We start from the raw sequence: 14,753 nt of genomic DNA on the forward strand, positions 1-14,753 counted from the left end.
GAAGGGAGGGAGGGGAACTGAATGAAATGTTTTACTACAAGGATGGGAAAAAAACTTGCTGCTTTTACAAGGAATCAATCTTTTTAGCGTACCAAACCAGTCTCCAGAAACAGTGGCCTATATATTAATAACTGCACTGTTTTCTGGAGAATGTTATGTGTCTCTATGGGAAAGGATTTCAAACCTTGTAAAGATCAAAGTTCAAGGTAATGATTACACTCCAGGTATAGCAGTGAAAGTGAAAGGCATTCAGTTGTGTCTAACTCTGTGTGACTCCAGGGATGATAGCCTGCCAGGCTCCTTTGTCCATGGAATTTTGCAGGTTATAATACTGGAGTGGGTAGTCGTGCCCTTCTCCAGGGGATCTTCCCAACCCAGGGATGGAACCTGGGTCTCCTGCATTGCAGGTAGATTCTTTACCATCTGAACCACCAGGGAAGCCCAAAGGATCAGAGTTCAAGGTAATGACTATACTCCAGGTATAGCAGGGTTGGGTGCAAACAAGGCTGGTCAAGGAGGACAGAAGGAGAGGAGGGTATGTTTATCAAACTTTGCTAGAAAGCCAGAGGTAGAAGCTATGATAATTCCGTTGTGTCAGGGAGATGGGTGGTAATGTTATTGACTTGATTCTGTGAGATCTATTAGATAGTGCCGAGGACACAGATGAGTCTCTCCAGGTGTTCTGACCCTTGCTGCCCTGAGATTTCATTCTCTTTAGAACTGTTGCCAACTCCTGTGCTGATAGCCAACACCCTCTGGCCCACCAAAGGGAGTCCAGTAACCCTGATCTGAGACTCTGCTCTTTTCAGAGTCAGACGCTCAACTTCAATTTCATCTCTTCAGAGAAGTCTAGGACCCGGTGTCAGGCTGAGCAGCCCCCCAAAGCTCCAGATCACTTCCAGGTGAAGAGAAGACACAGGGTCTTCCTGGTACGAGGCACAGACAGAGGCTTCCTGGGTCTGCAAACATAGTCAGAGGTCCCAAATTCACATGTGGAGTGAGTTTTGGTGAAAAGGGACATTGGGTCTGGAAAAGAGAGGTAGAGCAGGGGGCTATTCAGACCTTAGTTCCTTCTTTTCCCGGTAGGAATGGGGGTCTGTTGTAGAGAGATACTGATGCTATCTGGTGTCCCTCTCATTTGTAATAGTGCTTTAGGACTGAAACGGTTTTCAAGAGACTTCAAGAACCACAGAAACTTGGCAGGTATACCACATTCTTTTGTAAAATAGATAAATACTGTGTGTGTGCTTAGTCATTTAGTCATGTCTGAGTCTCTGCGATCCTCTGGACTGTAGCCCTCTAGACTCCTCTCTTCATAGGATTCTCCAGACAAGAATACTGGAGTGGGTTGCCATTTCCTTCTCTTGGGCAGATATATACTAGGTGCCTATAATTATGCTATAGAGGCTGTAAAAGAATAGCCAGAGAATAGCTTAGCAGCAAATCCAACACAATAGGATTTGAAAGAACATAGAGACTCATTTTATACTGGGGCAATTAGAGAAGACAATACTGAAGCAGGGGTCTTGAAGTAGGTCTGAAAAGATGGGAGAAAAGCAATTTATCATCTTGTGTGATGCCACCTTAAAGGAAGGCTAATACTTTCCATTTCCTTCCTAGTTCTCAACACAAGACTTCTACCCATTGTCACCAAACACAAACCCAAGGACTTTTCCCTGGAACTGCCCACTCTGGCCCCCTAGAGGAATCACACTCCTGAAGTGAGCACCTTATGAGATGAGAAACCTCATGTGACTAAAGGCTGGGAAGTGAAGAACTTGCCTCCCATAGAAATATACTCAGAATTGACAATCACCATCTTCAATTCTGTCTGCAAATATCTGTTTTCTGGTCTTGCTCAAAACTGCCAGTTCCATCTGCTGTCATGATTAGGGAGATACCAACCACTTCAGCTTTGATGTTCCCCAGAGTCAAGTCATATCTGCTGTCTCCTGTTTGCACAGGGATCCTGTGTCTTATGTCCCCATGGAAATTGCCCCAGAAGGCAGGTGATTGAAGGGAAGACACTGGTCCTTGTCTGCTCCGTGTCTGAAGGCACAGGGGAAACCACCTTTTCCTGGCACAGAGGTGACATGAAGGAGAGTTTGAGGATGAAAACGTGGCATTTCTAGGGAGCAGAGCTGGAAATACTGGTTATCACCATGTTGTGGGGGTTGAGGATAGGCTGGAGGGTACAACTCTACAGCTGACGACAGTTATGGCCTCATCCAGACTGAGGCAGGAAATATCCCTGTGAAAGGTGAGCTCCCACAGTTCAAACAGAGGTTCTCAGATAAGGCTCAGGGATTCTATAGGATCGTGAGAACACTTTAAGGTGCTCATAGCAACCAGAGCTATGAAGAGCTAAACCTTTTCTGACAAAAACAGACCTTCCAAAATAAAGAGCTGCCTTAGGGGAGCTACAAATCTGGTAGAAAAAGAAGATAGTAAGGTAGAAGACTTCCTTGGTGGCTCAGACGGTAAAGCATCTTCCTACAATGCAGGAGACCCGGGTTCAATCCCTGGGTTGGGAAGATCTCTTGGAGAAGGAAATGGAAACTCACTCCAGTATTCTTGCCTGGAAAATCCCATGGACAGAGGAACCTGATAGGCTATAGTCCATGGGGTCACAAAGAGTTGGACATGACTGAGTGCCTTCACTTTTCACTTTAAGGTGGAAGAGATAGTAAGGTGAAAGAACACTGCTGCAGTCAGCAAGCTTCCTAGAATTCATCCTCATAGCTCTAGGGTAAATGCCTCTACACCTGTGCTATTCAATACAGGGGTTGCTTGTCACATATGGCTATTTACGTTTAAATTGTTATTAGTTGCTCAGTAGTGTCCGATTCTTTGCGACCCCCTGAACTGTAGCCTTTCAGGCTCCTCTGTCCATGGGATTCTCTGCTGCTGCTGCTAAGTCGCTTCAGTCGTGTCCGACTCTGTGTGACCCCATAGACGGCAGCCCACCAGGCTCCCCCGTCCCTGGGATTCTCCAGACAAGAACCCTGGAGTAGGTTGCCATTTCCTTCTCCAATGCATGAAAGTGAAAAGTGAAAGTGAAGTTTCTCACTCGTGTCCGACTCTTAGCTACCCCATGGACTGCAGCCCACCAGGCTCCTCCGTCCATGGGATTTTTCAGGCAAGAGTACTGGAGTGGGGTACCATTGCCTTCTCTGATGGGATTCTTTAGGCAAGAATATTGGAGTGGGTTCCCCATCTCCTCCTCCAGGGAATCTTCCTGACCCAGAGATCGAATCCAGGTCTCCTGCATTGCAGGCAGATTCTTTACTGTCTGAACCACCAGGGAAGCCCCACATTTAAATTAATTAAAAATATATTCTTTTATTCACACTAGTCACATTTCAAGTTCACAACAGCCATATGTAAGTAGTCTGCTGGGCAGCACAGATGTCAAACATTTCCACCATCACAGGAAGTTCTGTTGGACAGCCCTGCTCTAAGGATTAAATCTGGAATGTGGGGACAGAGGCAGGGGTAGGTGGTGAGATGTCAAGCCAAAGAGACACCCTCTGACCGCCCATTTTCCCCTTCAGGTCCAATGTCTTGCCCTGTCCTCGCCCTCAGAGCTCCAGGGACCCAGGTGGTGTTGGGGGAGGGGCATGGTGAAGCTTCACTCTGAAACCCAGAGAGGCTCTCCCCCAATTCCATATCAGTTTTATCATGAGGATGTCGCCCTGGGCAGCTCAGGCCCTTTTGGAGGAGGAGTGTCCTTCAACTTCTCTGACCACAGAACATTCTGGAAACTATTATTTGAGACTGACAACGGCCTGGGGGCCCAGTGGAGTGAGGCACCACTATTAAATATCATTTGTGGGTTACTTGAGCCAGGGCTATGGGATTCCCTTCTAGAGGAAAGACAAGTGTGCCAGTCAATGTGTGCCAAGTCATTTCAGTTATGTCCAACTCTTTGTGACCCCATGGACTGTAACCCATCAGGTTCCTCTGTCCATGGGATTCTCCAGGCAAGAATTCTGGAGTGGGTTGCCATTTCCTTCTCCAGAGGATCTTTCTGACTCAGGGATTGCACTCAAGTCTCTTACATCTCCAGCACTGGCATTGGCAGGTGGGTTTTTGTTTGTTTGTTTGTTTGTTTGTTTGTTTACCACTGAAGGGCATTTGGTTAAGATCGGGATTCCTTGGAAAGTAGCATTGACATATATACGCTATCTTGTACAAAACACATAGCTAGTGAAAAGTTGTTATATAATGCAGGAAGAGCAGCCTGGTGGCCTGTGATGATGTAGAGGGCTGGAATGGCAGGAGGGGAGGAAGGGAGCCTCAAGAGAGAGGGGATATATGTATAATTATGACTGATTCATGTTGTATTGCTGTTGTAGCCACGCATTCCGGGAAACAAACTCACCCAGAAGGGCAATGCAGATAGTGGAGTGCAGTTTATTACATCGGTGGGCCCAAGGCAGAGTCTCCTCTTAGCCAAGGACCCCAACCAGCATTTGTGAAAATCTTTTATACCCCATGTGTACATGTCTGAACCCACCACCCCAAATTCCTTGAGATTTACATAAACCAAGGAAAATACAATCCCAATAACCCCATGATTCATGTGCTATGTGCTCATGTGGTCAAACAGTTAGCCAATAATCAATAAACCCGAGGTTACACTCCGACAGATACAGAAACATTTATGGCCTGTCTGGAGAAAGGGGTGATTAGTGTATTTTTTTCTTAGGCGATGAGTGACCTAGATATGATCTTCAAGGTTCCCCTGTCTGGAGGGGGTCTTATCCTTCTGTTATTTTCATAGGCACTAAACACAGAGTTCAGAATCCACTGGAAAGGTGGCCGAGCATGATCAGCATGAACAGGCCTAAGATGAAGTCCAGGCCTTATGAATTCCTTCTTCACTGCAGAAACCAACACAAGTTTGTAAAGCAATTTTCCTCCAGTTAAAAAATAAATTTAAAAAAATAAAGAAAGAAAGAAAAGGAAGAAGATTAGGGTTCCTTAGGAATTCCCTCATGCCCCAGGCCTGTGTTTTCACTGCCATGATCCACTTTCAATTCCTATTTGGGGAACTGAGATTCCACAACTGAAAAAGAAAGAAAAAATGTTTGAAATTCCTCAGTGACTTGTATGGGAAGCAGAGACTAGAATTGTGAAGGTTAACAGCCAGCCGCACACTAACCTGAGAAGAGTGGACTACACTTCGGGTCATCAGACAAATAATTGCACATCCACTTCACCACTTCTAGCTAAGGCAAAACTCACTGAGACCTCTGCCCCATCCCCACCTCACACCCCTCCCCCACAATATCCACAGGATTCCAGCCTGAGTCCCAGGCCTCTATCCTCAGGGTTTACAGAGGACAAGAGCCACCTTCTGGCTTCAGTGATGGTGGTAGGGGCTGGGGGGATCTCTGCTTGGTTTACTGGCAACTGCTGCTCTCTTTTTTTTTAACCTCAGGTTCCAGAGGAAGTCAGGTTTGTAACTTCTGCCTTTGTTCTTTATTGCTCTCTCAGAAATGCTGCTTTGGTGGAGTAGACGGCACACAGGTAGCCTGGAAGCTGCCACCCAATGGGTGAGACTGTCAGTTAAAGCAATTCAGCCCTCCAAGAAAGTATTGATTGCACATTTACATTTGTTTCTTCAATAGAACTCTGAAAAAATAACTCTCAGTGAGAAACAATTTCCATGAAGATGCATAAACAGGGGAAAAACAACAGGGAGCTAGATTTTAAAAGAAAGAATCTGAGTAGTCTAACTACTATGGACTATAATGGGCTTCCCAGGTGGCACAGTTGGTAAAGAACCTACCTGCCAATGCAGGAGACACAAGAGATGTGGGTTTGACCCCTGGGGTAGGAAATGGCAACACACTCCAGTATTCTTGCTTTGAAAATTCATGGACAGAGGAACCTGTTAGGCTACAGTTCGTGGGGCAGGAGGAGAAGAGAGTAGCAGAGGATGAGATGGTTGGATAGCATCACTGACTCAATGGACATGAGTTTGAGCAAACTCTGGGAGATAGTGAAGGATGGGGAAGCCTGGTGCAGTGCAGACCATGGGGTCCCAAAGAGTTGGACATGATTTAGCAACTGAATAGCAACAATAGACTATAATACAATGGATATACTAAGTATAGTATAATTGATATTTAATTAAAATATAACATACTGTACTATGTATAACTGTATATGATAATGTGTAATATAATATAGAAAGAGCTTTGGGCTGGAAGAAAAGAGATGAGTTCTAGCCACAGTTCTGCCACTTGCTGAGTGGGATATATCAAAAACCTACCATGACAATGATTTGATCCGAGTTTCATTTTCTTTCTCTGAAAATGGAGATATTCATGCATCCTCTCCTTGCCTTCACAGAGGCATTCTGAGTCATTTTATATAAAATGTCTCACTCCATTTTTTCATTTAGTTATATTCCTAATTCACTTCATGAGAAAGCTTGTGACAAAAAACTATCAACAGAGAATGAAGTGCAAATAGAGAATCAAGACCATGGAAAACATAAATAGATGGAAGTTAGCTACAGCTTGCTTGCCTTAGTTTGTAATCACACAGAGTCCAGTCCTAGACTGCTCTGTTGGTAGCAGGAGAATTCTGGCTGCTCCAAGCCTGCTGCTTGTTTAATGCTCAGGCTCCAGATTGCTGCTGCAGAAGTCTAAGAACTTGGGCTGAGCCGGCCTAGGGCATGAATGGCACACAACCCTCCCTTCACCAGAGTGAGGAAGGACAAGTCAGCTTCACCAAGACCTCATGAACCAAGCACAATTGTCATATAATGGGTGAGTGGTGCCTCTCCTGTCGGCTTCCCAGGTAGCGCTAGTGGTAAAGAATCCATCTGCAATGCAGGAGGCTTGAGTTGGATCCCTGGGTCAGGAAGATCCCCAAGAGGAGGGCATGGCAACCCATTCCAGTATTCTTGCCTGGAGAATCCCATGGACAGAGGAGGCTGGTGGAACCCTACAGCCCATAGGGATATAAAGAGTCAGGCATGACTAAGCAACTTGGCATGCATGCATGCCTCCCATCAAAAGAAGGTTTCATTGAGCACACAAAGCCAGCTAAGAACTTGACAACAGACAATTAGCCATTACTACCTTGACTCCAAGAAGTCACTTTTCCAAAATTACTATAGGCTAGGTCCTTTACCCACAATAAAATAATCACATTTCTTTTCCAATTCACCTACCTCCAATTACCTTTTTCAATTCTTACGGCATAAGAAGAGCTGTTCATCCCAAGAGAGGCTTTTGATGTTTCTCTTTGAGAAGTTTTTCCAGTTCTTTTACCTTTTTTAAAAAAGGCTCTTGTAATATTATGACATAATGCACTCACTAGATGCATTGGGGACTCCCAGCATATTGGTGCCAAGGATGCACTTCCACCCTGAAGAGCCCTCCAGATACTCAGTAAGCTCACATAAAGGCAAATAATAAACTTAGGGAAAATCCTAATTAACACAGGGAGGGAAAAGGATCCCAGCCCTCACTAAGTGTCCCCTAGGCATGAAAGGAGTCTGTTAAAATGCCCTGTACCAAGAGACTGCAGAAGACCTCCATGAAGATATTAACCAGAAGGACAAGGAGAGCCTGGCGTACGTCAAACAATTGGCTGAAGATCTTATGTCCCTAAAGGATGTCTAGAAAATTTCAAAGTGCCTTACCTGCAGGACAAAGGAAGGGAGAATATAGACTCTAGAAGGGTGAAGACTACTGTGCCTGCTGAGGGTACCTATTAAAGTTCATATGGATTTAATTTAAGTATAACTTTTTAAACCTTCCAGGCAAGATTGTATAAGTGAATCAGTGATGGCCAAATAATTAAAAAGCCTCAAGGATTCAAAATTGTGGCTGCTTTAATTTCAACATCAAATATATACTAAATTTATGTCACAAGGTTACTCTGAACTGTGCCTATTTGGGATACAGAACAGAACCACAACCTAGGACTGGAAGAAACCAGGTCAGAGTCACTACATGGTATTCACATGGGGATGTCATTCACTTTGCAGTCTATAGAGACGGCATCCCATAGCAATGAGCATGGCTCTGGAGCCAATAAATCTGGCTGCACAGCAGAATAAGCCATAAAATCAGCAAATATCCCATCCCAATCCAGACTTACTGATTCTAATTTCTGGAAATGAGGATCAGTGTTTGTATAGTAACCCAAATGCATAGAGATGTTGGGTTAGTTTGGGCTATTTAATAACAAATGGTAACAAAAATAATAGAAACAAAGATTGAGAGCTTACCACATGGCAAATACTTCTATAATCACTTATCATGCAGTGACTAATTAAATCTTCACTTTTTATTATTACTACTGTTTTCCTCATTTCACAAATTCAGAAACTGAGATACAGGAATGGTGAGTAATTTACCTAAAGTGACCCAACCACAGTGAACTATGCTATGCTCATAAAGAGCACACCAAGGTCTTGAGAAGCAAGTGATTCACTTAGGTTACACAGCCAGTAGGCAAATCACTAAATTTTCCGTGTGTAAAGCATGTACTATCTGCCCCTGGGAAGACAGGCATTTCATATTTTTCATTCATTCCACTAACATATATTAAGCCCTAATTCGACTCCAGGGACTGTGCCGGGAGCTAGAAACACAGTGGGACAGAGCCAGGAGTTTATTGCTAAGGAATACACATACAGCGGTCATGTGGAATGTAGGATGCTTATCCTGAGTGTAAACTTCCCAGCACGGGGCCTTCCAGACCATCATCTATGGATATGTGAAATGAGTAGACTCCTCTTACGTCACATCCATCTGAGACAAAGCTTCCCCTTGGAGGACACTTGCTTTTCTCTGCCTCACAGGATCAGGTTCTGGTGTCAGTCCCCACAGGTGAGGCCTCTATGTCTAGTCCACCTTCGTGTGTTGGTTCATTTATTCAGTATCTTGTGTGTATGTCCTGTGTGCTAAAGATGCTGGCATTATCCTTCTGATTTATTCAAAGCTCAAAATGGAAGATTTGGAAAATGATTCAAAAATGGAAATTTGGACATGCCATATTCTGCATCCCTCCCTCTTTCTGGGACTAAGCTCAAACCGTTTCCTCAGGAACAAGCCCTTCTACTACCCTCACCTTCTATTCCTGTCTGATTTCTACTTCTTCACATTTCAATTCATTTGTCAATGTATCTGAGAAGTCTAACTCTCCTCCCAACTCTGCTTTCAGAGATAATAATGAAATACCATAGCTCCTGCTGATAATAATAGCCAGTTCTTACCATAGCACTTACTTGGTTCTTATGCTTGACATGTTAATTGATCATATAGAGTGTTGTTTATATATGAGGGAATTAAGCACAGAGAGGGTATGTAAGTTAGTCAAGATCACACAGCTAAAAAGTGACAAAGTCTAGTTTTGAAACTAGAATTCTGGCACCAGAATCTATACAAAGATGCTATAAATTTAAGACACTATTTTATGACATATTTTGGAACACAAAAAAGAAACACTGCTTAAATATAAACTAAAACCTCATGGTGATGGTAACTGATATATATTCACATAATAGCATCCCATTTTCTTCATGGATATTACTAAGTTTTTTTGTCCAAGACTTCATCGCATTCAGACTTTGAACTTTTTCTGAACTGCTTTGGTCAACAGCAATGCACAGGAATCTTTATTTTAGATGTGACAATATAATTGTGAGGTACATCAGAGACAATAAAACTTTGTTTAAAGTCCAAGATTTTTTTTGTCCCCTGATTAAATCATGTGTTATTGAAAGTAAAGTATCTTTTCTGTGATATTAGCCCAACATAATAGAAAGATACTTACACAATCTGTATCTTTGAAGGAAATGATAATGAGCTATACTTTTAATGAACATTTCCAAACAACTGATTATTTTTCTCTGAATTTGATCTGGACTTCCCCAGCTTAGACTTGTTTTGGTCCCACCAGGCGTCAGGGGTTGCCCTTGCTGGCCCTCCATGACATTGCCCGTGCACAGGTATATCAGGCGACAGTCTACCAACCTTTCAAGACCTTGTGCCTTTCTGGGTACTGAATCCTCTGAAACTCTGTCTACATGTTAGCCCCCTTGCCAGCCTTTCTTCCCCTCTTAATTGACTGTTCCCAGCACTGACACTTGTTTCTATGCTTTCAAAAATCCTTCAGCTCAGGTCTGAAGAAATGCCTCTATTCCAGTTCATCTGCCCCAGCCAGGGACCGGGAGCTTGTGTATGTCAATGGTGAATGAGTAAGGGTTGTTAGATAAGGTCTCCAGGTAAGGAAAGGTATACGGAAAGGACCAATGAGGTGAGGCTTGTAGGGATGTCCTTAACATACCAGGTTCCTCTAAGACTCAACTGGAGTGGTCAAGGGAAGTATGAAGCATGTGGTTGGGAAAAGGAGCTTCTGTGAGCCCTTGACCTCCACGTCCTGTCTAACCTCATCCCCTGTTTTCAGTAAATCCACTGTGTCTGCGCATGGTTCATTCCCATGTCTAGAGCACCCAGTAGGGACCGAAGGGTGCAGGTGAGCTTTGGGGCAGTGCTTCTGTATTTGCAAGTGGGCTGCTGGACACAGCAGAGATTTCCAGAGCAGTAACTTCTGCCCCTTGACACTGACAGCATCATCACTCTGCACATAGGAAGAGAATGTGGGTCTCTCTCGATGGCCATATCTCTCAGAGCCTCTGTGTCTCTTGCAGAGAGGCAGAAATCCTGAGGGATGAAGTTTAAGGACTGGATAAAAGCACCCCACCCCCACCCCCTCTTTTTAATTTTCTAATTTTTTCCCCAATAGAGCACCTAGGAACACATCTGGAAAGCAAAGGGGTTCCATGTTCCTGGCTTGTCTTGTCCCAGTATTTATTCTCCCTCAATAAAACATGTAGTTCAGTTTATGAGACACAGTAGTCCCTCAAAAAAGCATTAACTTCATTTCTCTTTATGAGTTTTTTCCTCCTCAAAATTTCTGTGTTGTCTCTTCTGAAGTGGAGAAAGGACAGTCCCCAGCAGCCCCACTGAGCAGGTCTGAGTGTGAAAGGAGCCTGAGAGGAACTTGCAGTGAGTCAGAACAGATCCTACAGGCATGTCTTGACCCTGACTCAGATCTTTGGTGTCTTGAAGTACCCACCAGGATACCCATGTGCTTCTCTCCTAGGAGTCATCAGTCATTGTTTCAAGGATAAGGATAATTATCTGTCAGGACTCATCAAGGAAAACTCAACAGAAGAAAAACTAAAATCATGGCATCTGGTCCTATCACTTCATGGCCAATAGCCAGGGGAAAGGTGGAAGCAGTGACAAATTTTCTTTTCTTAGGCTCCAAAATCACTGGGAATGGTGACTGCAGTCACGAAATTAAAAGATGCCTGCTCCTTGGGAAGGAAAACTATGACAATCCTAGACAGTGTATTAAAAAGCAGAGACATCACTTTGCTAAGTCCATAGAGTCCATACGGCTTTTCCAGTAGTCCTGTATGGATGTGAGAGTTGGACCATAAGGAAGGCCGAGCACCAAAGAACCGATGCTTTCAAATGTGGTGCTGGAGAAGGTTCTTGAGAGCCCTTTGAACTACAAGGAGGGAAAACCAGTGAATCCTAAAGGAAATCAATCCTGACTATTCATTGGAAGGACTGATGCTGAAGTAGGTAGCTGATGCTCCAATGCTTTGGCCACCTGATGCAAAGAGCCAACTCATTGGAAAAGACCATAATGCTGGGAAAGTTTGAAGGCAAAAGGAGAAGGGGGTGGCAGGGGATGAGATGGTTAGATAGCATCACCAACTCAATGTATATGAATTTGAGCAAACTCAAGAGATAGTGAAGGACTTGGAAGACTGACATGTTGCAGTTCTTGGGGTCTTAAAGAGTCAGACATGACTTACAGACTGAACAGCGGCAAGGAAAGTCAAGGCTAAGAAGTAACCCTAACCCACAGTCAAGGCTAACCCTAACCCTAACCCTAATTTTTTCTGAGGATACTAGAGAAGGTTATGCGAATATTGTCCTCATGACCTGCTCATGACCCAGACCTTGTGTTTCCTTCAGGGACCAGGGTTGGCAGTTGGAGCCGTCTTTCCAGTTTTTTTTCTTCACCCTCTCACCCAGACTATACCATACTACAGTGAAGCCAGTATAGGGCCCTCAGCTGGAAGAACCAGGTCACAGACAGGACACGAGGGAGAGGGAACCTTCGTGAGTAGGGGCTGCCCCCAAATCCCTTGAGGGCGGCTAAGCAGTCAGCACCTGCACACACAGAGTGAGCGGTAGCCTTGCACCCAGGCCATTGGCTGCAAGTCACAGACCCTCTTGGGGAAACTTTGCCACAATTCTTAGGTTTAACTGTGACCAAGGCCCTCAACTTGGCAAGCAGTGGGAGGAGATAACCTTTCAAGCATCTTTACCATCAGGCAAGACCTTCTGGTGTGCATGTCATGTTCACTCATGATTTGTTTTTACTAGTTTACCCCATTTCTTCACTTTTAATCTTTTGACATGCATTCAAGCCTTGATCATCATATTACTGATGATCGTAATGTCATCATCTACTTCATGAGGTTAGAATAAATCAACAAATTAAACATAATAATGTGGTGTAAGTAGTTCTAATTGGCTAGAAAACTAGTTGTGAAAAACAAACGGTTACAATGATTCTGTGTCAATGGTATATTTTTATATTCATCTGCCTCTACTGCAACTATGTAGTCAGGCTACATTGTATTACATTAATGTAGCTTCATTATATGAGAAACTGCCTTAAAGCCATTAAGTTCCTAGGTATAAAGGGTTTCCCTCTTCCATCTGCACCTTCTATTTTTCATTCTCCCTGACCAAAACCCCAATTAATTCTTAATACTGTTTCTATCAATGGATTAACTTTCAACTTTACATAAATTTAAAAGAATAAAATAGACTTCCTTAGGCAATTTGAGTGGGACTATTCTTTCCAGAATCCATTTAATCCTTAGTCCTAGGGATTTTAAAGAGTTATGAAATGAGTTTTCCATAACATGAAATACAAAATAATTGAGACCAATATAATTCTGCCATTACAGAAAGTTTATTACACTGTCTCTAAAGCACAAACCTGCCTCTCTCCTTTTATACCAAAATTTTCAGAGTTCATGGTCCCCCAAATACCACAGTTTGTCCTGTCCTCCTTGTCTCCACCTTCACTTTCTGCCGTATACCACGATCAGACTCTTTGCTTATTGAAGGAAAAAATTTAAATCTTTGAAATGGCTTAAATTTAAAAAAAAAAAATTAAATCTTTGAAACATTTCCAGAAACTTTTAGGAAAAGTAGGCAAGACATACATTTCAGGAAAATAAAGGGAAGAAAATAAATTCTAAAAAGAGGAATGGTGGGTCAAAACAGCCCCTGGTGTCTGCAGAACTAATATGTCATAGACAAAAGGAAGGTAAAAAAAAGAAAAGAAAAAATAAAAATCTGACAAACAACTTCAGATGAAAACAAAACCACTTTAGGTTGAGGCATATGATGGCAAATTTTGTCAACAGGACTAGGCTCAGAGATGCCAATGTTGCTAGTAGAACATTATTTCTGGGTGTATCTGTGAAGGTGTTTGTCGAAGAGACTCGCATTTGAATCAAAGACTGAGTAAAGACCTAGCCTCATCAATGCAGGTGAGCATCACCTAATCTGTTGAGGACAAGATTAAAACACAAAGGTGAAGAAAAGGCTTGAGCCAGGACATCCATCTTCTCCTGACTTCAGATATCAGCACTCCTGGTTCTTGGGCCTTCAGACTCAGACTGTTTTACCATTGGGTCCCCTGGTTCTCAGGCTTTCAGGTTTGGACTAGGACAATACTACTGGCTGCCTTGCGCCTCCAACTTGCAGACAGCAGATCATGAGACTTCTTAGCCTTCTCAGTCATGTCCCTTTTGCTATATCTATGCAAATTCTACTGGTTAAAAGGTAACTGCAGAGACTTCACAAGGTATTCTGGGCTAGAATCTTCTCTGTTTTTGGAAGAGAGGTGACATGGCAGGGCAAAAATACAAGATTTGGACTGGATGGGAATGCTGATTGATTTTTTACCACTTGTCTAACTTTGGGAAATTATTACCCTCTCTGAACCTCAGTTATCTTTTCTATAAAATGAGAGTAATTGTTCTTATAGGGCTGTTGTAAGATTGAGAACGTCTAAGAAATAAATGCCAGTTGTAAAGAAGGCATATAATAAGTGGTAATTTTAATATTGTGATTGCTATTATCATCATTGTTATGGAAAGGACTGTTCCTTACAGACATTCCAAAATACAATTTATCAAGAGGTCTTTAGTGAGTTTTATCCATGTTACTGCTACCACCTTTTTCCAAACACAGGCAAATGCAAAGAACCCTACATACGCTCATATAGTGTAATCAATGGAGTAGGCTACAGAAAGCCCACTTCTCTTCTCCAGTCTTCAGATAATATTTCAGTCAGGGTTTTTTGTTCTAGAACAGAAACCAGTTCTGGCTTATGTTTCAAAATGGGGATATTTAACTGAAAATATATTAGCGACTCAGAAAGTGGAATGACTAGGCTTAGGAAATGGATAGGAACAAGAGAGTAAGTGGCCCAAGCAGTAGAGACCACAGCAAATGTCATGTTACAGAAATGTGATCTACACACTGATCTGTACACGTAGCAACCCCGTACCCTAATACCACCAGCTCAAGCTGCAAAGTCCTGGGGTCGAGGACTAACAGTCTGAACATGGGTCGCACATCCATCTCTTGACAGCACAGGAATGGAGGATG

General features: G+C 43.1%; 1 protein-coding gene across 1 annotated transcript in view; it reads left to right on the top strand.

The window, feature by feature from the left end:
• Positions 1–3,620: 3,620 nt before the first annotated feature.
• FCRL4 (Fc receptor like 4) overlaps positions 3,621–14,753 on the top strand; it is a 53,215-nt gene continuing 42,082 nt past the window's right edge. The window contains 1 exon segment of the mRNA XM_040229911.1: positions 3,621–3,804. Coding sequence (XP_040085845.1) covers positions 3,621–3,804 — 184 coding nt within the window.

The sequence above is a fragment of the Oryx dammah genome, unplaced genomic scaffold, assembly GCF_014754425.2.
Source record: "Oryx dammah isolate SB20612 unplaced genomic scaffold, SCBI_Odam_1.1 HiC_scaffold_28, whole genome shotgun sequence".
Taxonomy (NCBI): Eukaryota; Metazoa; Chordata; class Mammalia; order Artiodactyla; family Bovidae; genus Oryx; species Oryx dammah.